This window comes from Zosterops lateralis, assembly GCF_965231275.1.
Source record: "Zosterops lateralis genome assembly, chromosome: Z".
Taxonomy (NCBI): domain Eukaryota; kingdom Metazoa; phylum Chordata; class Aves; order Passeriformes; family Zosteropidae; genus Zosterops; species Zosterops lateralis.
In genome coordinates this window covers 8,808,203-8,829,843 of record NC_139800.1, presented here as the reverse complement: position 1 = coordinate 8,829,843, position 21,641 = coordinate 8,808,203, and the positions used below count along the sequence as shown (strand labels likewise).

The 21,641-nt window shown below is 38.8% G+C and overlaps 1 protein-coding gene across 2 annotated transcripts in view; it reads left to right on the top strand.

Moving 5' to 3' along the window:
* MAST4 (microtubule associated serine/threonine kinase family member 4) overlaps window positions 1–21,641 on the top strand; it is a gene marked incomplete at its 5' end in the record, with an annotated part of 273,094 nt that overhangs the window by 85,012 nt on the left and 166,441 nt on the right. The window contains one exon of one of the 2 annotated variants that reach the window (XM_083883210.1): window positions 5,185–5,256. The exons of the other annotated variant lie outside the window; for it this stretch is intronic. Within the exon in view, the coding sequence (XP_083739336.1) occupies window positions 5,218–5,256 (39 nt within the window). Of the gene's footprint in view, window positions 1–5,184; window positions 5,257–21,641 lie in introns of those variants that run through there. 2 annotated transcript variants of the gene reach the window in all.

Here is a 21,641-nt window from a genome sequence, read left to right as displayed (position 1 = left end):
TTGCAGCATGTGTAGGTTTATCAGCTCTAGAAGAAGAGTTTTGCTGACTGATGAATCTTGAATTTTCCCTGCTTGTGATCTGTATTCTTAGTAATGTACAGTGAGAATAATAAACTGTCTCTTAATGCATTGCTGGACCTGGTAGGTGGAGTGCCTTTTGGACACACAGCAAGCCAGCCTGGCTTACCTGAATGTGTGTTTGTGTAATGTGGTAAAGTGGAACACAAATTCAAAGGTGCTCTATCAATCCATGCAGTGATTCTTGCCCAAAAGTATTTCATTATCTATTAAGATTCTAGTGAAATCCCTTTTCCCCAAAGCATTGTGGAGTGACAGTAGGGATGGTTTGATGTAGATATGTATGTATGGGACAGTTGAAAACTTCTGGGTGATGTTTTTAGAGATTTTCTGTGTGTGTGTGTTTATAATAGAAAAAAATGTACTGTGTCTGTGTAGGTGTTTGAAATTCGATGTAAAATATTGGGGGTAAATTCCTTTAGGAACTGAAACCATTTGCAGAATACTACAGGAATGTTATCAAGATTATTTCTTAATCATACGCAGACTATGACTGTTTTGGTGGGGAACAAAAAGGTGGCTCAATTTCTTTTATGACCATTCAGAAAAATAACCTTGAGCTCCTTTGTAAAATTGTAATGTTGTCTTCCCTTGAGAGCTTATTCCTTAAACTACTGCACAGAATAACCTGGCTGGGAAGGGACAGACGAGGATGATTTAGTCCAACTCCTGGTGCTGTGCAGGGCACCCCAAGAGTCACACCATGTGCCTGAGAGCATTCAAATACTTGTTGAACTCTCTCAGGCTTGGTGCTGTGACCACTTCCCTGGGGAGCCTGTTCCAGTTCCCAACCACCCTCTGGATGAAGAACCTTTTCTTCTGATATCCAGCCTAAACCTCCCCAGCAGCTTCATGCCTTTTCCTCAAGTCCTGTCACTGGTCATGAGACTGAAGAGATCAATACTTGTCCCTCTGCTTCTTCTTGTGAGGATGTTGTAGACTCTCTCCTCAGTCTCCTGTTCTCCAGGCTGGGCAGACTAAATTACCTCAGCTGCTCTGGATTCCCCTACAGACCCTTCACCATCTTTGTTGCCCTCCTTTGAACCTTCTTTAATGGCTTTTTGTCTTTTTTTATCCTGTGGCACCCAGAACTGCCCCCAGCACTGGAGGTGAGGCCACCCCAGAGCAGAGCAGGGCAGGACAATCCCCTCCCTTGCCTGGCTGGAGATTCTGTCCCTGATGTCCCCAGGACACGGGTGGCCGTCCTGGCTGCCAGGGCACTGCTGACCCACGTTCATCTTGCCATCAGCCAGGACCCCCAGGTCCTTTACTGTGGGGCTGGTGTCCATTCAAAACCACAAAAACAGTGTTTGCAGGAGTTTGTTTCAATACCATTGTAACGACAATATCCAGGGTATGCTCTGGTATACTCAAATTGTTCTCTCTTCTCTAATGTGCTTAGAGAAAGGCTGCATAAGAATTAATGTTGAACACTTCCAGGTATCTCTAGTTGTATTTTGTCCACTTACCTTGACTTCTGAAATTATGGCAGTTGAAATATTTTGATTTTTCCAGTAAGTTAGTTGAATAGCTTATCAGTGGACAAAAAATATGATGAAAGGCTCTCTCTTTACCTGTGGTGGAAAAAAGTTCCTCTTAGTTTGGATTGCAGGTTATCAGAATATAAGACAATTATTTCATTACTTGTTATCTATTCTAAGCACATGAATTTTCACATTTAGGGAGAAAATAATTATTTTTAAAACTCAGTGATGGTGACTAGATGCTGTAGAATATTTAAGGTATAGGAAAGAGCCCTGACAGAGATAGATTTAGGGGCAGAGTACAAATGAGTTTTTTCATGGTGCATAATTAATATGATTTATCATATGCTACCACCATGTGTAGTATGAGAGTGGCAGCCACACATGGGATATGTGTACGCATAAAATTAAATTTAAATTAAATCTGCATTGTAAAACTCTAGTTACATATTCATTTATAGTTTTGGATGCTTAGGTTTTATCTGGTTGATTGGCTGATTTCAGTAATTACAGCGATTTCTAAATTTTCTTGGTTTTGTCAATCAATATTATTTTCTAAGTGAAGCTGTATGAATAATGTAAAAAATAGCAGTTGAATGAAGATAAAAACTTACTAGATTTACGTAATTGTCCTGCAAACTATCTTCTACCATGTTTCTTAGCAGCTTTAAATAAACATGGACTTAGGAGTATGTATACCTAAATCAATTCTGAAACGCCCTTCCTATTTAATCAGGTCAAATGCTTCATTTATAGGGGAGAAAAAAATTTGGCAAAATTTGAGGTTGGTTACTGTTGTTCTAAAATAATTTTGTCTTCTGTGAAGGGGAGGAGGGGAAAAAAAAAGTTTATTTTTCATACATTGTACATGTTTTATTTTGTGCTACATGTACAACTGAACTGTCCCTTTCTGCTACAAGCGATGTGAAAGAATATGTGAGTTATTTTGCTGTATTTTGTATATGTAGCTATAAGAATAATTATATTAAAGTATTTCAAAGAGCATGGATTTTTCTTCTAAAACACAAATTCTTCTGTACTGCAATCTTATCTGCCATGGTTTTGGTGGTGAATATAACTGAAATAATAATCTGAAAATAACAAAAGCCTCCAGAAAAAACTATCAGGCTATATGAATTTTTAAACATGAAGATGCACTTTTGGCAATAACTAAAGAGATCCATAAATTGTGAGAAAATCCACAATGAAGTGAATGCTTTCCTTCTTATGTGCAAACCTTTGACACTCAGTTCCTTCCAGTTCACCTTTATAAAATGCAGCACAAGCCTAGGAAAACGCCACTTCTAGAGTTGATAGTGAATGCACTTCTTACTGAAAGATAGTTTTATACTCCTGTGTTTGGGATTTATCTCGTCTTCCACTGGAAGGCAGTCTTCTCTTTGTTTCCTTCTCTTGCCTTCCAGCATTACTGAGGGAGCTGTACCAGTGACCTTCAGCACATTGCAAAACTTGTTACACGCGCACTCTGTACTTGGACAGTTCCTTCATGCATTTACATTTGTGCTTTGCCTGCCTATAATCCTTTCTGTAAATTGTCCTCCTGTGAAATTAAAGCTTCTGCGCTACTTGAGGTGTTTTGTTAGGTTGTGGACTTTTGAATCTGTGCCTGTCCATGACACATTAATTGATGGTAAAACATTTTTGTGCTGTTGTTCCAGTAGTGACCTCTAAGCCAGATGGTATGGGGTGCTTTTAATTCATACATACACAGTTAAATATACAGTTAGTTTGAAATGATGGCTGGACTAAAGCTAACTACACCTCAGTATTGATTGCTGTCTTTTAAAGGAACTGATAAATAGAGCACTGGGAGATTTTGTATTTCAGTGATTAAAATAAAACTTGTGCAATATGTATAAAGATTGGGTGTAAAAATGCAAACAACCTTGCAGCTGCAACTTGAAGTGTGTCGTGAGAGACAAATGGTAAGATTTTGCCTCTCATCCTTGAAACTTGACAGTCTTTGGTTAATTAACTTTTGCCACCCTTACTGGAAGCATGTAACAGCATTTAGATTGAGATTCATTTGCCTGTGTCATTTTTGGAAAGAGAAGCACAGAAAAGATATGATGTGAGGACACGTGGATGTGAATGATTGTGATAAAGTTTTAAAGTGTTACAAGAAGAAAGAAGATGACATTTTGAAATGGGGAAAAAAAGGAAAACAGGAAAAAATATTGGGTGGAACCCATAGGAGATAATGCAACATTTTTCCCTTTGTTTCAAGCAGGTGAGGGGACCTAGTCACTTTTGATTTTGTAGAGCAAAAAAGCTTTCCCTAGGATCAGCATGCTGCTTGAAGAGATATTACTCTTGGAAAATGAATTCAGGAGGGATGAGTAGTGTTTGTTACAGAGGATGGTCGCACACCCCCTTCTGGCCTGCAAATCTGTAAATCTGACAGTGCGTTTGGTTTTCCTTGTCTCCCTCTTGTGGAACTGGAGTCTTGGTCAGTGTGAGCATCTCCTTTTCTTAACTAAAATACTGCTCTAATCCTGTTACCGAAGTCTGTGATATCTGAGTTTTAAGCCATTGGCCAAATCTGATGGATGCATTTGTATGGAGACACGGAGGGACAGGGAAGAGGAAACATGTTCAGTTAATGTCACTGTGTAACTTTGATAAAGATTGACTGTTTTTTTAGAATAATACAGTTGGAAATATCAGAGAATTTTAGCTTAATTGCTGAAATTATATATTTTTTAATTGTAACAACAGCAAAACAATAACGTTAGTGCATTTCAGTCATACGAAGAAGAGTTGAGAGTTGGGGGCAGGGAATACAGCAGCCTTTTTTTCTCTGTTCTTCAGATAAGCTGCTACTGCTCAGCGTTATCCTTTCAGCAATCCTTTTTTTTTTTTTTTTTTTTTTTCTAAATGCCTTTGCTCCTGGCAGGTTTTACTGTTATGGAATGTACATGGGCTACTTCTCAAAATGATGCAATCTGACAGGAAATCAATATTTCTTTTCCATACTAGATTTAAGGGTGTGATTGTCATAGTCTTCATCTTAGACTGCTAATGGGTGAAGAGCTCAGAGTTTGGGGGCTGGAGGTGGGGGGGGAGAAATCAGTGGTTTGTTTAACCAACAGCTTGGCAGATATGATAAGTCCACTACTGTTTTGGCTCCTTAAAAATCTGTGCGTTCAGACATAACCTCTAAGGCTCCAGCACCTGGTTTTTGACGGGGACGAGTTTTCCTTGCCCCAGGCGGGTGATGAGGGCCCTGGGGCGCTGGCCCGAGGTGGGGGCCGGCCCTGCCCTGTGCCCGCGCTCCTCAGACAATCCACTCTCCCCGCAGCCTCACACGGGGATCCGGCGGGGCGCGGCTTCTCGCGGGGCGCCGTCACAGCGCTCTGCGGCTCCGTGCTGGGAGCGGAGGGAAGGAGAGCTCCGTCTCTCTGTCTCTCTCCCCTCAGGGTCGGCCCGGGCCCGGCGGGGGCGCGGCGGGAGCGGCCCCGGGACTGGCCCCGAAGTTGGCGGGGCGCGCACCTCGCGCGGTCACGTGCGGCGGCGGCGCCAATCGGCGCGGGCGTGATGTCAGCGCTCGGCAGTGCGGGGATGCGGCGCGGGCTCCGGGCGGTCCGGCATGGCCAGGCGGCGCCGCGCGGCGTGAGCGCGGCCGAGCGCCGGCATGGACGAGCCGGGCATCCTGCGGAGGCGCGGGCTGCAGGTACGGGCGGGGCGCGCCGGGGCGGGGTCCGCGCTCCCCGCCGCAGTTGGGAAGTTGCCCTGCTCACCTGCGGCGGGGCGCGGCCGCGGGGGGCACACCTGTGGCCGGGAGCGATGCCCGGGGCGGGCGGGCTCATCCTCCGCGGGGCTGGCGGGGCAGCCCGTGCCCGGCGCTTCCCGAGGAGAGCCGGGAGAGCCGGGAGCGGTGGCGGGGCTGATCTCGCCGCGCCCCGGGCCGGGCGGTCCCGGGGTGGAAAGTTTGTCCGGCGCTCCGGGCACGGGCCGGGCGGAGGAGCGGGCGCGTCCCCCCTGCCCCGCCCGCCGGGCTGGCTCTGCCCCGCCGTCCCTCCAGAACTCCAGAAAACCCCTGTCCCGAATGGAGTGAGGGTTGTGACACGGTTATGACACGCATGTTGTTTGAGCCCAAGACTCGAACTGTATACGTTCTCAAGATAATGCACAATCCGCTCAAATAATTAAAATATACATGTATCTATTGGCGGAAAGTGCATTAGTAAAGAATATGCGGCTACAGCCGAAGAGAGGGTGTAGTTACTTTTTTAACGTTTCGCCAAAATGGAGCACCACCTCAAACTACATCATTGCTGCCCATTGTTCAGAGAGCCCCTTTGCTCAAGGAGCTCTCGGCGATGAATGTACTTCCTTTCTTTTGTTTTCCTCCACATCTGCAATTTCAATGGGAGGAGGGCGAAAAGGAAAGTCTCCATACATTTGGGATCATTATTCTTAAGTAATATAAACCCCCATAAAACACTGAACTTGCTCAGTTCTGAACTTTTTTGGTAAGACACCCTTCTGGATCTGTGCTTTCAACTTGGTGCTGACCCATGTGATGGTTTCTGTTGGGGAGATGTGCACAAGTAGAATTTGCAGCACACGATGTTACACAGCATACAGAAGTCCTGAAATTCTCTTGGGCCTTTTAAAGAATCCATTAGCTTGTCTTTAACTTTTTGTATGATATCACTTGCTTGTGGAAAGTGAATAACTTTCATAAAAAGATTAGTCAGCCCTTATATCCCAGATATTTTCTATCTATCGATTGCCAAGCAGGAGGAGTAATCTCTGCTGCAGGTTGAGAGTGTTGGATGACAGCTTTTAGAGGATATAAATTTCAGGAGGTAGATCTTCGTAGTGAAACCGGATTTCCTTCTCTTAAACCTGCTCTAATCCATTTAGTGGTGTAAACCGGATTTCTGCCTTTTGACAAGGATTGAACAGCAGTCTGGTCTGATTAAGTTATAATTTAAGCCTCTGTGTGAAAGAATTGTGTTGAGTTCTGCAGATGTTGCTTTTATTTTATTTTCTGTAACTTCAACAAAACAATTTTGAATGAATACTAAAAATACTTTACAGAACTGCTTAGAGTCACCTAAGAGTATTGAAGGTTATACAGTGAATAATCCAAATACCAGAGGGGCCTATTCACACTTGCAGTGCATGTAGTTTTTGAAAATGAGTACTTTATGACTGTCCTTAGGGTCTGGTCCTACAGTGGAGAAAATCAGCCAGTGGTAAGAAGTGTTAAAATTGACATATTATCCTTTAGAAAAAGACAGGAGGGGTGGAAATGCTGTTCACACTCAAGTTATATTCATTAGACCTTTAAAGTGAATCCATCTTCATATTGTCCTCTCGCTCCCCTTATGTTCTTCTGTTCTTCATTCCTGTCTTCATCTGTTGTCCATGCAACTGGCCTAGAGACTGGTTTGATGATGTTGTGAGCTGGAGAGTAAGTTATATGACAAGGGGTGTAGCTGCTGTTTAAGTTCTGTTAATAAGTATTAAGTGTCTGAATTGTTCACTTTGCTGACTTCTTGATTTTATGGTACGTTCCAAAATAGCGACTTGGTTATTTTATAGTAATAGTATATGTTTTTACCATAAAAAAGAAGAAAAAACCCCCAACCCCCCCCAAAAAAAACAACCCAAAAAACAACCCTAAATAACTCTCCTGTCTTTGTTTCCTGTGGGAGTAATCCTTGTATTTTACCCCTTCTTTTTTTTTCATATGTTATTGATACTCTTGTAAATATTACTGAGTATATTCTGAAAGGGATAAACAAAAACCCCCAAAGATCAAAAAACCAAAACACCCCAAAAAACCTTCCCATCAAAAAAACCCCAAACAAACCCCCCCACAACAAAACACTCACTTCCCCTCCAAATAGCAAAACAAGCCCCCCCCCCCAAAACAATGGGAGAAAAGAAAAGGAAATATTCTGAGTTAAAACTGTTCTGAAATACTTGTGATCTTCAATGTAAGGTTAGATAACTTAATATAACTTTGTCAGTTCTCTTGGTTAGAAGTAAAAATGTTAGAAGCAGGTAAATCTACTTAAAAATCTGTGTGCTTTCTTAGGTGAAGGTGCATTTAAATTAAACCGAAGATATGATAAATAGCCTATGAGTGAATTAAAAAAGAAGTTGGTATGACTGCTAGTTTTCTTTTTCCTTTGTACACAGTTTGCTTCAAAGCTTGATTTACAGGACACACAAACCATTTCCTTTTAGACGGGAACCTGATGTAGTTGTGTTTAATGCCTTGTACCATCGTGCTGTGTTTAAAAAAAGCCAGGAAGCAGCTTGAATTGAATCTCAAAATATAAGTCTTAAGTAAATATGTAGGCTTGGATAAATCTTGTTTCAGCTTGATATGTAGAAGATTTTTCTGTCGCTCAGGCTTCTGGGAGAAACTGAGCCTTTAATTTGTTGCAGCCTGAATACACATATCTGCTTGATCTTACTACACCCTCTTTCCTGTGTCTAGTTACTTATGTTGTTTGTATTTGTAGAGGAATAAAAGCATCTGAATCTGTAGTGTATGCTGCTTTTCAGTGAGCAGATTCTGAAGGTTTAATTGCAAAGAACACTTTTTTGGTAAGAAACATTGATAATTTCTGTCAACGTCTGAGTTTTTAAAGTGCAGTTTAGTATGGATTGAAATAACAATTTCTTGCCAATAAATTTGAAAAAGGTGAAAACAGCTAATTATTTCCTGCACGTTATTAATTACATTCTTAATTGCAGTCTGCTCACAGCCTCTGATTGTAATTGTTTGACTGAACACTTCATATTGCCTTAAACCAACGACTCCAAACCCACACGATGGTGGGTAAAGGTAGCACAAATCCATTTCCCTGGAAATCTGTAAGGATATGGGAATGTGGGAGAAACCTCACTGCCAGAAGCAGCCAGCCTGTCGTGCTTCCAGTGCCGATTAAGCTTTCACTTTGTCAGACAGATGCTTTGGGCCTCCACTTTTCCTTTTGCTGATTTCAGCCCGCCTTGAAGTAGCTTGTAAACAGTGTCTTGTAAATCTTCAGGTAATTACATGAGCTTTTTTTTAATTAGACTTGCAGGGAAATTGACCAACAGCAGAGAAAGCAGCTTTACGTGAAACCTCTCAAATGTCAAAGAAAATGCTGTGTTTATTTCTTTTCTTGTCTCTAAGTATATATATACAAATTTTTTCAAAGCTGCAAAATTTTCATAGGGAATCTAATCCTTCTTTAAATTCAGGGTGACTGTGCTGAGTTGTTTGCAGTGATATGATTATAGGCAACATAGAAAATTCCACTTGGAAATCTAATACATGCATTGATTTGAGGGGGGAAATGGGTATGAGGTAAAAATAATCTAATCACAACATTCAAACTTACTGCTCTAGAAATGGGAGTAGGCAGTGTAAAGGAAAATGTGTTGTAAATGGAAAGTTGCTATTTTATGGAATTGAGGAAATCAGTTTGTACCAATTCCATATGTTTCTAGAGAAGATGTCAAGGGGGACAGTCATTATGTAGCCTTGACTACTCCTTTATTCTATCTTCAGCACAAGAAAATAGTTATTTTTGTATATAGATGTGTTAAAATTTGGTACATAAATTGTCCAGATCTTTGCCAAAAGTCATACCTTGCAGACTTTTCTAAGTCCTTGTTTATTGGCTCAACTGAAAATGAATTTTATGAGAAATCAGAAAGAAGGGAAGGAACTTCATGGAAAAAAAATGGCCTTATTTGCAGCTCCTAAGCAGGTGAGATTTCTTTGGAGTAGAAGGTTTAATGAAAAGAATTCCTTCTGAAATACTGAAAATTGATATGTGATATATCTTGGAAGCCACGCTCTACAGGAGAGGAAAGCAAAGAGGTGGACTGTAACCATCTCTTGTCTAAATGCAGTTTGTGTTTGGGAATGTGTTTGTTGGGTGGTCTGTCGAGGAAAAAAATGATAAAAGTTGGAGAGCATTAATTGGAATTTGGCCTGTTGTCTCTTGCAAAGTGAAGAAAAAAGGGTGTAAAAGTCAGTCATACAGGTGAGATTCTGGAAAGGTTCTCATTTTTCACTGGTTTGAATACAATGTACATCAGTGTTCTTCTCTTGGTGAGAGAGACCTTATCCAGTGTTTCTGTATTAGTGGAAATGTTTTTACAGTGTCGAAGAGGAGTTGTGTAACTGTGAATCAGGTCTGATGGATCTCTCTGCCTCTCAGTGAGTGTGTGGAAGAAAAAGTTTGTGGAGGAACCAGAGAAGGGTTAAAAAAATAATTTGCAGTTTGCAGTGGATTCAAATCAATCAGTTAAGAAGCAGACAGAACACTTCTGATATTGTATTGGAATAACTCTGTCATCTGCACACTGCATTCGTGCCCTGCTTAGTAGCTGTGCCCAGACCTGCCTGAAAGGGGCCACACTTGCAAGCTAAACATCTCTACCTTTACTAAAACTTAAAAAAAATTGAAGTAATTGAGCTACTCAGAACTACTTAAATTGTGACACTTGCTCTTTCATTTTATGAATTTATTGCGTGAGCAACATACGTAGATGTAAAATGTAAAAAGTCATAAATTTTGTATAACCTTGGTAAATTACTATTTTTTTTTTTCTGGATAGAGGTGCATTTATTTTTGAGTCGTTCTGTACAATGTTATAGAAAACAGGGCATCTTAGGTACCAAGAGGTGTGCAAGTTAGAATAGATGTTTTCTTGGCTTAAATAGTGGTAGGCAGTGATATCTGCCTTCAGAAAGCAAAGGCCAGCCAGCCTTCTGAGAGAAGATATACTGAGATAAAGAACATTTTTCTTCTCCTTCTTAGCTGTCACTTGTGCAGGCCTAATAGAGTGTACAATCTCTTGATCAGTTTATTCTCCTCTGTTTTCCAGACATTCATGAATTGTTACATGTTTGTCAGATCCTCTAAAATGCTTCGTGTCAGACATATTTTGCTATTTATTATTTGAGCCGTGAAACCTTTTCTGAAAGGGTTAATATTTCTTTTCCCCCCACTGTCTTTGCTTTTCTATGGGTTGTGGACACTTTATTTCAGAATCCAATACAAAAAAAAAAAAAAAAAAAAAAAAAAAAAAAAAAAAAAGAGCCCTGTGCTGCATTCAGAGTTAAAATATTTGGCATGGGACCAAACTTGATGCCTGTAGCCCATATCACATTTCATACTAATGCCTTCTGATAATTGTAGCAACATTTCTTGATAAAGTCTACAATATGTCACAAAGCTGACTGACTGTTTCATATTAGGTTTGGAAGCAGAAACATAAACTTAACATTGCTTTGTGTCAAATCCTTAGGTGAGCTCAGTGGTAGAATCTGTAATGATTTGAACTTAGCTCAGTTGTGTTCCAAGGATCATAAAATAAAGCGGCTTTGGCATCCTCTGTGTACTCGTTAGCTCCTTTTTCTGAGTCACTTGGCTTATCTCCAAAATCTACTTGTGTAGGTTTTTTTTTCCCCTTCCCATTTTGTTGGTAACAGTAGGAATAATAGCTGTGTGAAGGACAGTATCTTACTGAAAAAGGATTTTTTTTTAAGTCCTGTGAAATGTCCTTGGTTTGACAAATGGTTTTCCTTAGTCACAACTAATGAAATTAGCGATTGTTTGTGTTTTCAATTTTCTTTGTAAGATGCTCCCTTTGAGTTTGATGCAGTTTTGATTGTGATGCTGCTTCATATGTCATATTTCATGTAATTATTTTAGATTTGCTTTCACCAACTGATACACTACATTTGCTTTAAAAGTCAAGTTTTAGATTTGTTTGCTCAAAATTGACAACAGGCTTTGAGATGCTATTAATTCCTTTTATTAGATTGAAACAATACTTGCTTCAAATTGCTTGTAACAATCTGAACATTAAAATTACGTAAAAATCCATAAGTTAATGCTATGATTTCAAAGCAGAACACTCAATGCCACAATTTCGTAATTGCTTTTGATCTTGTTTTCTTGGCTTGGCTTTTTCCCCTATACATGTGGCACTACAACTAGAGTCTGCAACCCTAACATTATTCTTTGTAGGATCCTTGCTTCATCCAATATAAATCAGAACAACATTGTTTTCTGTCAGCAACTCATGCTTTCTGTAATCTTATTCAATTACTTTGTCTCAGTTTCTAACTTGTGTTCCTCTCGGATCCCCTGTGCCTCTTCATTCAAGTCCCCCTTGATTTTAGGTCTGAATTTTAGTGCTTCTCAGTGGCATGAGACAGCTGGGATTAGAGACAAAAAGATACTTGCACTCTGTGTCTGTGCCCTTGAGAAAAAACAAGTTCTTCAGAGACTTTTGCAAATAACTACCAGGTTTTTACATAGCATGTTTTGTTTGGAGTACTTTGTCCTTCTTAAAACTCCTGTGTTTTGTGTATGTGTGCTTGGCTTAGTTTCATAAGGATGTTAAGTAACACTTCTGTGACATCTGGTTATCTTCCCCAGCCAAGACACTGTTTCAAAGCAGTGGCACACATGCATTGAAAGGTATTACAAAATTGATGATTTTTTAAGCTCAACTATCAGGAATAGGAGATCTAGTTTAGCAGCACTGTATCAAAAATTCTGTCCTTGTCTGGGTAATGTAAAAGAAAAGGTTGCAAGTGATCAAATTTGAAGAAAATGCTTTAGTAATCAAACTTACAGTCTAATTAAACTAATAGATGGTCTGTGGTTAGAAGATGGACTTGTGGTAACCAGTAGTTCCTGTTATGAAACAATATATGTTTTACTGAATTGCACTTTCAGCTGTCTGGGTCCTGGGTTCAGAACATCTGCCCTGTAGAATTGACTGAAGTGCATTTTTATGTTTTCTGGAGATAATGTCATGTCTTCTGATAGTATTTTAGCCCTAGAAAGCTACAACTTGAAGTGTGCATATATCTGCATGTGTTTTGTATGTTTGAATATTATTGGTATTCTCTAAAGATAAATCATGTTACATCAAGTACAGAAACATATCTGAAGATGTTTTTCAGCTAATGTAGATTCTTCTCCTGTCCCACAGTGTAACTTTCTCTTTTCCATGTGAAAAGTAAGGAGGATGTGCTAACAAGTGTATGAAGTGTGTGCTTGCTTTAACTTCTGTTTTGAGTTCTTTTGATGGGAAAAGGGTTTTTAAATGTATTTTACCACTTTGCTTTAAATTATTCCACTAGAAGAATATAATTTTAGTCACTTTAAAAATCCTAGTGGTACCCAAGTCGTGCAGATACGTTAGGGGAATTTAGCAGTCAGAATATGTTTTCGGAAGAACCTGGAAGTATTCCCCAAACTCTTATGTTTTCTGAATACAACACTCATGAGCACAGCTGGAAAATTTAGGTTATGAGTGGAAAATTGATTTTAGGACTTCAGTGCCCCTTGGGAAAACAGCTTTTTAGTTTCAAATTACTTTTTTTTTTTTTGAGATTTTAGTAAATGTCGAGAAGTGCAGTAAAGGAAGGAATAAAATAAATGAAAAATTAGAGCAGTTGTTTATGATGAGGATAAGAGCTACATTTCATGCTACTCTGTTTCTGTATTCAAGTACTGTTCTCTTTCAGTTCTTCCAGACAGAGCAGCGTGCTTGTGTTTTAACCTTAAAGAGTATCACAGTTTATGTGGTGTAAGCAAAGTAGTGGTCAAGTGTGGTGTATTATTATACTGACAGTGATAAATGGAAGGCTTTAATATTCAAGCACTAATAGCATTTTCATATTTGTCACTTTTGTCATGAGTATTTGCTCCTATCTGGAAGCAACAGTTTGAAAGTTTTTTTAGGACAAGGTGGCCAAAATTTTTTGAGTTAGTTGGCAGCAGAGAAGATCTGAGGTAGAGGATATCACATTTTTGAGTTGAGTAGGGTCTGTGACTGCATTTACATGCTTTGTTTTGTGGTTGTGATAAGAGATTGAATCCTTAACAAGTTATTTGTATGAGGCAGCTGCAAAGACCTCATTGTATTTGACCCTAATCTTCTGAAGAGGCTAGTTGCCTGTGAACTGGAGCAGCATCTTTGCTGACTGTTAAGTTACTTCAATATAATTTCTCAAATTGTAGTTGTCTTTCTTGTCCATTCTCCTAGAGCTGTGCATTGCTTTACTCCTCATGTTTCAGCATAGATTCTTTTCATGAGTCTTTGGAATTTGTTTTATGTTGCATGCAATTTGCCTTACCAACAAGTAAGTAACGCCAACTTTGTTCTTCTCCTTTTTGTCTTCTGGCATTCTTTCTTATATTCTCCTTATGATCACAGCAAAGTGCCAGTCTTATCTAATTGAGATTGCAGCTCAGGACTTGCATATTTTAGAGCATTTTTGACAAGAATTTGGAACTGGTTTTGTTGTCTTATTTTTTTATGGTGTCCAGGGTTTTTAGAATAGAATAATGAGAGAATAACCACCTATTTTGTGCATGCATTTTGTTTTCTCCATTTCTGTTCCTGTGTATTTATTTGTGTTTGCTTACAGCTGATGTCTTTTAATGGTTTCTGTAGCACCTTATGCCCCTTCCTTTATTTTAACAATAAGAATGGGACCTTCCAGTTAGTTTTTTAGCACTGCTGCAAAATGTACTAGTGTATGCTGTTTGATTATCTGTTTCACCCTAAAGACACCTTCAATTATTTCAATATAATTTCTTTCTGACATGGAGCCTATCTGACAAATCAATCCTAACCTTTTCTGATGCTGAATCCAGTAATGCTGGTCTGGCTTATATGAAGTGTGTTTTCCTGTCTCCAGGCTCTCAGGAGATACATGGAGAATTTTCAGTCACTTTTAAATAGATGAGTTTCTGCAAAGGAACTGTTCTAGAAAAGGGATCTTACTTAAAGCACCCATTTTTCATGTTTGTTCTCTGTAGTACCAATGAGGAAATGCAATAATCAATTAGGATCCTGTCAAAAATTAGTTCTTGCTCTTTTCTCCTTCATGGCCCAGTGTTGTTTGTTCAAATGCTGTAATGATGGTCTGCATAGAGCTGGATGTGGCTGGGGAGAAAAGGATGGTGCCATAACCTGGAGTGCTAATGGGAGAGTGGCTGGCCAAGCATTTTCAGCAAACACGTTAGTTACACATTTTTGTTACTCAAAATTTAACATCTGTGGCTGTGCTGCAAGAATGGTATACAGGAAGTTACCTGAGATGAATTATTTTTGTTACTTTCTGTTGCTAACAGCTAAATTGATGCAAGATGCAGTCTTGGCCTTTGGTCTGTGTTCCTTCTGGGAGGTAGCTTTAAAGGGTTTGTTTTCTTACTGTTTAAAATTGAAGCTGCACATACGTTGCTTTTTATTGACAAGAGTATCTTGCCTTGGCTGTAAGGATTGTTTGTCAAATAACTGACAACTTAGGACTCTTTTTAAAATTCCATCCTATGTAGAAATCTTTGTTATTTAACTATGCCTTTTCTCTGCTGTGAGATGCCTCTGAAGCAGAAAGAGCTTTCCTGATGAGCCTAGAAAGCTTGGCTCAGACCCTAGTTAAGTTTTGCACCAAAATTCAAAGTTTGGGGTGGTGGACATCAGCAAGAAATTAACATTTTACGAGTTAAAAACCAAGCCAAACGAACACACCCCTCCCCCCAGTAAATCCCAAAACATTTCACACTTGCTTGAATCTAAAGCTGAGAGGAAAGGACTGTGTGTTATAAATTGTAACTTGGTCCTGCCCCCACACTTGGCACGCTGAATTGTCTACTGTCTGCTGTTTTATAAAAATGAATTACTTGAATTCAGCGTACTTTGAAGTCATGGAGACTATGATGCAGGATTATACTGCCTTGTTTGTTACTTCTTGTACCAGCACAAGGGCTTGGAGACATTTTTGGATTATATTATATTATCAGAAAGGTAAGTTCCAAGCTTCTGAATATCTGCTGGAGTTGTCTGTCTCTGCCTAAATTAATTCTCATAGTTTTGTCATCAATCTGTTGCATTATTTGCATGTCACCTTGAGTAATTCAGCTTTTCCACACTGTATACCCTTTAGGTGTTGGTGAATTTTTGGTATCATGGCATGGAAGCAGAGTATGTTTTGCTGTCTAGTTTTGTGAATTTTTGTGAGAGCAGAATGTGTACATCCTCCTTCCCTCTCTGCACATCCCTGCTATCTCTGTCTCTTATGAAGTATCAGATTGTTTTAATCAGTTGAATTAATAATCTTTATGAGAAAAAGGCCCCCAGTGCCTGTAAAGACTACTCTTTTTCTCTGCTTCTTAATTATGAAAAGCTTATTAACCAATCTGCACCTGTAACACTGAAAATTTGAAACTAATCTACCTTTTGGGTCTCCCTAGATCTTTTGTTTTTTTCCTCTTTCCTAGTATCATATTATTGCTGAAACAGGAATAGCATTTCATTTTCTCTTTGGCATTTCTTTTTCTCTTTCTCTCTGTGAAATACAGAGAAATTTATTTGTAAAAGACTGCAAGGCTACTGGTGACCTTATAACAGATAGGATGTAACAGAATAAAACAGAAATGTCAAAATTTTATCTACTAATACAGTTCAATGATAAGTATGAAATGATCCTAATATCTGGACGGACCCTGTCTAAACACCAGTAGCTTTTACCAAGCAAATATCTGATAGAGATGGCCTTGGTGTGGCTCACAAATCTGTTCCAGAAAGCTGTGTGTAGGAGGAATGCTAATGCTGATGTAGCATGCTGACTTTCTGAATGGTGTCATATAATTAATAAAAACATAACTGGGTAATACGGTGAATTAGTGTTGCAGTGATGCTGTTGAAGGTTTTAGTAATGTGAAATTACTTGATTGCGTAGCCATCCCACAATATTTACTGCTTCCTTTGCTACATCCTGAAACTATTGAGCTATCAGAAGTTGAATGGGGTTCTTTGTTGATGATATCTTGGCCCCTTTGAGGCAAGAAAAAAAGAAAAAAATCAGACTAAACATATCACATTCTAACACATAATTATTGTTTCTAATTTTCTTATTTGCTTTGTCCTTTCTTGTATTTTTGCTGTACTCTCACAGCTGTATTTATGTAGCCCTCCTAAAAAGATGAATGGTGACTGAGTAACATTTAAACTTAGTTTCACATTGCAGTAGAAAGAAATAAAGAAGGAATTTTTCAGAGCATTTAAAAATACACAGTGTAGTGGTTTGGTAATTGAATGGAACAGCTGCATCTAGTGTGAGACACTATAACAGGAGGTAGATTCCCATGTAAAGGAAAGTAACAAAAAGTTTAAATAAAGTCTTAATTCTGACAGCAGGTCTCGGCCATAAGCTTTGCTGTAGCTTTTGCTAAACTCAAATGCCAGGATGCTCAGGCTGAACTATAGGACACAGAAGGATGTGGCAGGGACGTGAGTCTTGGGCTGGAATTATCTTGAGATAGCCCAGGGCAAGTCTTGGGGGAGGAGGCATGTTTAGAGTGATCATGGTTTGAGAGTGGGAGGAGGTGTTCTTCAGTATGACAGTTACTCATGTAAAAACGTTGAAGAAGCCTTGTCAGCATAAGGATTTGTCCAGCTTGATGTGGATGGAGTTGTGTCTGTGAATTATTTTTACTTCAGTGCTAAAGACTTGCAAATCTGTCAGGGACCAGCTGGGTGTTGGTGAATTCAGCTCCTCGGTGTGGAGATTTTGCCACTTGTTTCAGATCTTGGTCTGGCAGCTAATAAAAATGGAGAGGGGGAAAAAAAAAGAGGTCTGTGGCCACTTCAGTCTGGAGTTAGAAATCTCTTCAGATAAGACCACATGCTTGTGTCACTTGCTATTCTTGCTTATCTCTTGATTCTGCTGTTTTCGTGAGAACAGCCGTACAGTGAATGGTAGCTGCTCCTAATGGAAACTGCTTTTGATATCAGTATTAAAGCCTTTACATAGTTGAATTAGCTACCAGCCTCTGCAGCCAAACCCGTATTTTTTCCTTACAGCTGTTTTCAGGCTTCTATGACTTCAGAAATAAACTACATAATAGGTGCAATATTTGCTGCCCCAGTCTGCATTTTGTTTTTTCGTTTTCTAAATTTTTTTTTGTGATTTTGTTGGTTTGTTTGTTTTGTTGGGGTTTGTTTGTTTGTTTGTTTTCTTTCCCCAAGATGTTTGTTTTGTTTCCCACAAGATTATTTTTTTGATTACTCACCTGTTAAATGAAATAAGTCTCTCTCTTTCCGCTCCCATGCCAATTTTCTGCATGTCACCTAACTAAAATACTTTACCTCAGAATTGTTTAGGATCCTTCAGCTTTTCCTTTAGCTGTCCTTGTTGACTTGAATCGTGTGAGCCTTTCTGACTGTAGTTTTAGTATGTTAGCTTATAATTGCAACTGAGTGGTTCCTCTCTAAAGGAGATTCGTCCTTCAAGGATATTATAGATCCACTGTATGTTCTTTACTGGTAATAACTGCAGCCATTCCGGATGCTTAGTCTTTCAGTGTGGTTGTGGTTTGTTTGGGGATTTTTCGCTTTACTTTTTTTTTTTTTTTTTTTTTTTTTTTCTCCCCAAGTGAAAGATGGTGGTGTCTATGTGACATTGACCCTGGTTTGTCTGCCCTTTTTAGACCTACAGCTGACTTTGGCAGAAGGTTTCTGTTTTTATCAGCTGAAATGCAATACTAAGGAACATGACATTATGATGCAGAACCTGTATGCATACAGTCTAATGTCTTTAACAGCTTCAAATGCTCTATATTGAACTTCTCCCTAGTGAAAGAACCAACTTCTTTACAGTTTTTCTAATACCTTGTTGATCTTAGTTGAACTATCACATGTCCTGATGATAAACTATGATCCCTATGTGGGCCAGTATTGCATGAAGTCTGCCCTGGCTGTTTTGGGGTAAAAAGTGAACTGATTATTAATATATTCTGATTTGGGATGTTGTACTGTCTGGCATCATTGAAGGCAAAGCCCACATAAACATTTAATAGTCTGCACTCTTGACTTTCCTTTTCCATAGGAGTAATCAGATCAATTTAGGTATACATTTTTGCTTCTGAAATTGTACTGGTGGTGTATTGGGCTTTTTCCATGTGTTAACTGTGTTTGTGCCAGCTCTCAGCTGCTTCTGAAAAGCATTCTAAAGGAGAGACAGGAAAGAAATGAAAGTGCCAATAAGAGAAGAAGAATTCCACTTTTCTCAGTTAAGTAAAGGATTCCATGTTAGATTAGTTAATGACCTTAATATGGGAGAAGGTAGGGCCTCTGAAGTTCAGCATTTTTGCTGGCTAATGTCTAATGTTCTGATTATGCTGACCCTACCATTGTTCCAAACTGTGATAGAAGAGAGACCCTTTTCATGCATCTATTGTTAATGATATAAAATTTAATGTTAGATTATAATGGCAAGGGCATTGAGATAATTTAAAATAAATTGTTAAAGAAGAAGTGTTAAGGTCATCCAACCCTAGTACTTACTGCTAATTTTAGTCCATTACACCAGTAATTTCATGGAATGTTACCAGAATACATTGCCATCAGCAGAACAGTCTTCTGCAATTGTAACCAAGTGTTTGGGCAAGTGTTGAATAACTACTTTTTCTGTAATGCTGGTTCTATTAATTAGAGCTTATTTGCACTACTAGTGATTTGGATTAGGTGAATTTTGATGTAATCCTTCCATGGTAACTGTAATCTTTGATTATTTCCATGGGGTCTTTTTGAATTACAGGACTGGTTCTGTCTGCGTGGTCTGATGACAGAAGTAGAAGCCTTTTTGTTAAGGAGGTGTAAAAATTACTTTTATAAAAATGCTTTTTGAAAAACAAGTCCTGAGATTTTGAAAAATATTTGCAGAGTTGAGAGTCATTGTATTTTCATTTAAAGAACCTTGTGAATATTTTTCCAGAAGTAGGACCAGGTCTGTTCTATATTCTTTAAATATTGTAACTTTTTTTTTTCAGAGAAGACTGTTAGGAGAATTGTGTATTGGCTCTGAAAGAAAAAAGAAAAAAAAAAAAACCTAAAGTAAGAAGGAAAAAATGAGTCTTATCAATTTTCATCCTCTAATTCCTGTGATTAAGAGCAGGCTCTTCACCCATATCTTCTCCCCTCAGACACATACCTGAAATAGCAGACTGTAGAGTTCATACTTACTACAGCAATGAGGGACTTTCCAAATGGGAAAGTTTCTGGAGGGATTGTGGCACAGTATTAGTTTCTTATTGGGGAAGAAACTAAATGTCACTCTTGGATATTAAGTAGGTAGAGGATTTGGAACCAGTATCTCATATCCTGGAAAAATCTCTTGCTATATTGCACATGTAGTGAAGACTCTCAGGTTTCAGGGTGTTTTTTCAGCTGAATGCTCTTTCAGGTTTTGCTTTCTAAGAGAAAATACTTACCTTTGTGAGCCTGGTCTTTCTCAGTTTTCTCAGGCAAAGACATTAATCTCTGTTAGGTAAAAGTCTCTAGAATTTAAGGTGGTTATTGCAGGTCTGAGTGGAGAATATGAATCTAAAAAAATCTTATTTTGCTAGAAGAGATTTCGATGTTTGTGTAGAAGCATAAATCCAGTTGGGTGGATGGCTAGTGGATTGGAGTTTTTGTGTTTAACTCTGTAAGTTGATACAAAAAATGTAAGATAATGTTTATACTTTGGAAAAGTGAAATGAATGTTTAACTTTAATGTGTGTATCTCAAAGTGAAGTGAAGTAGGCATGTGTACTGTGTATGTGTGTGTATATGTGGATTTAAAGAAAATAGCATCATTAAATGTGCGTGAAGAATACATTTATAAAAGCCTTGAGAGGCTGCTTTTTAAGTGCTTCATTTTCTTTCTGATATTTGTACATTGGTGTTACTTAAAATGATTTAATAAAGTTTTTTCAAAGTTAGTACAGTTCAGTTAAATACTCTCCCTCTCCCTTCTCCAACATCCTCCATTCCATCCCCTCCACGATCCATTGCCCCCCTTTCCTCTGTTCTTCCTCCCCTTTCTTCATTCACTGTCAGGAAGGGACGCCTCAGAAGAGTCATTTCAGCTCAGCACGGCACCGCCAGAGACTAGTGGAGCCATCAGCTACAAAAGTGAGTGCCTTTATTGAAGGACCCTTTCTAAAATGGAATGTTGTGTCAGTAGAGGATTTCTTGCTAAAGAGAAGCTCTATGTGCTTGGTGGGGGATTTAATTATTTTTACTCATCTGCAAGTGATACGATCACTGTCTCTAAAGGTGAACTTCATCACTGAATTGATTCCTACTCAGGTGCAGCAATTGTTTTTTTTAACTTTAAAAATTTGTGGGGAGATTTTGTTTGTCTCTGCTCAGTGTAATAAAAACTGTATGAGAAGTTCCACTTTGCTTTTATCAGTTTGTGTGATGTCTTTTTGTAAATCCATGTGCAGTTCATTTGTCTCATTCTTAAACAGAGGGCTTTAATTGAATAAAAAATTGTCAAGGATATGGAAAATAATCAAACACTATTATCAAGTGCTATGAAGCAAAGTGAAGTTTCAGAGTAAAAAACCAGACTGGCATCAAAAGATGATGTGAGCAGATACAATAGCAGTACTTGCTGGTTCATAAGGGTGTTCCACCTTTTTAGAGATTTACTCAGAAAACTTGATAGATTGAGTAACATCACTTGAGGGTGATGTTACTATGGAACTTCTAATAAAATATACTATAGTGAATATTTTAGAGCATCAGTGTTCATCTGCTTTTATTTTGTGCTACTTTTTTTGTGAGACTCTAGCATGAAACTGTGTATCCATTACTACTACTGCCTAGAAATCCCATTTTTCTTTATTCCAGATATTGCAGAATTAATTGCAGTATTTACATACAAGGTTGAAGTAGGTCTGGGATAGCAGTCCTGGTTATGAAATAAATCCCCTGGTTTTATATTTTGTCATACATTCTAATTAGAATTTCAAGTACTGGTGTCAGGCTTACTCTTGCTGTTTCTATTTGTGTTAATTCATTAGGTATTAGTAATGTTGACTCTGACCATTTCTTTCAGCATGTAGCAACATTATCAATACTAAGATATCCTTCTGGGGGTCTGGGGAAGGGCATTTTGGGGCTTAAAGAAGCAAAAGTAAAACAAACACAGACACAAATACATATATATACACATACACATACATATGTCAGCCTGTTCTCTTTACAAGCCGCTTTTCTGTGTGCATT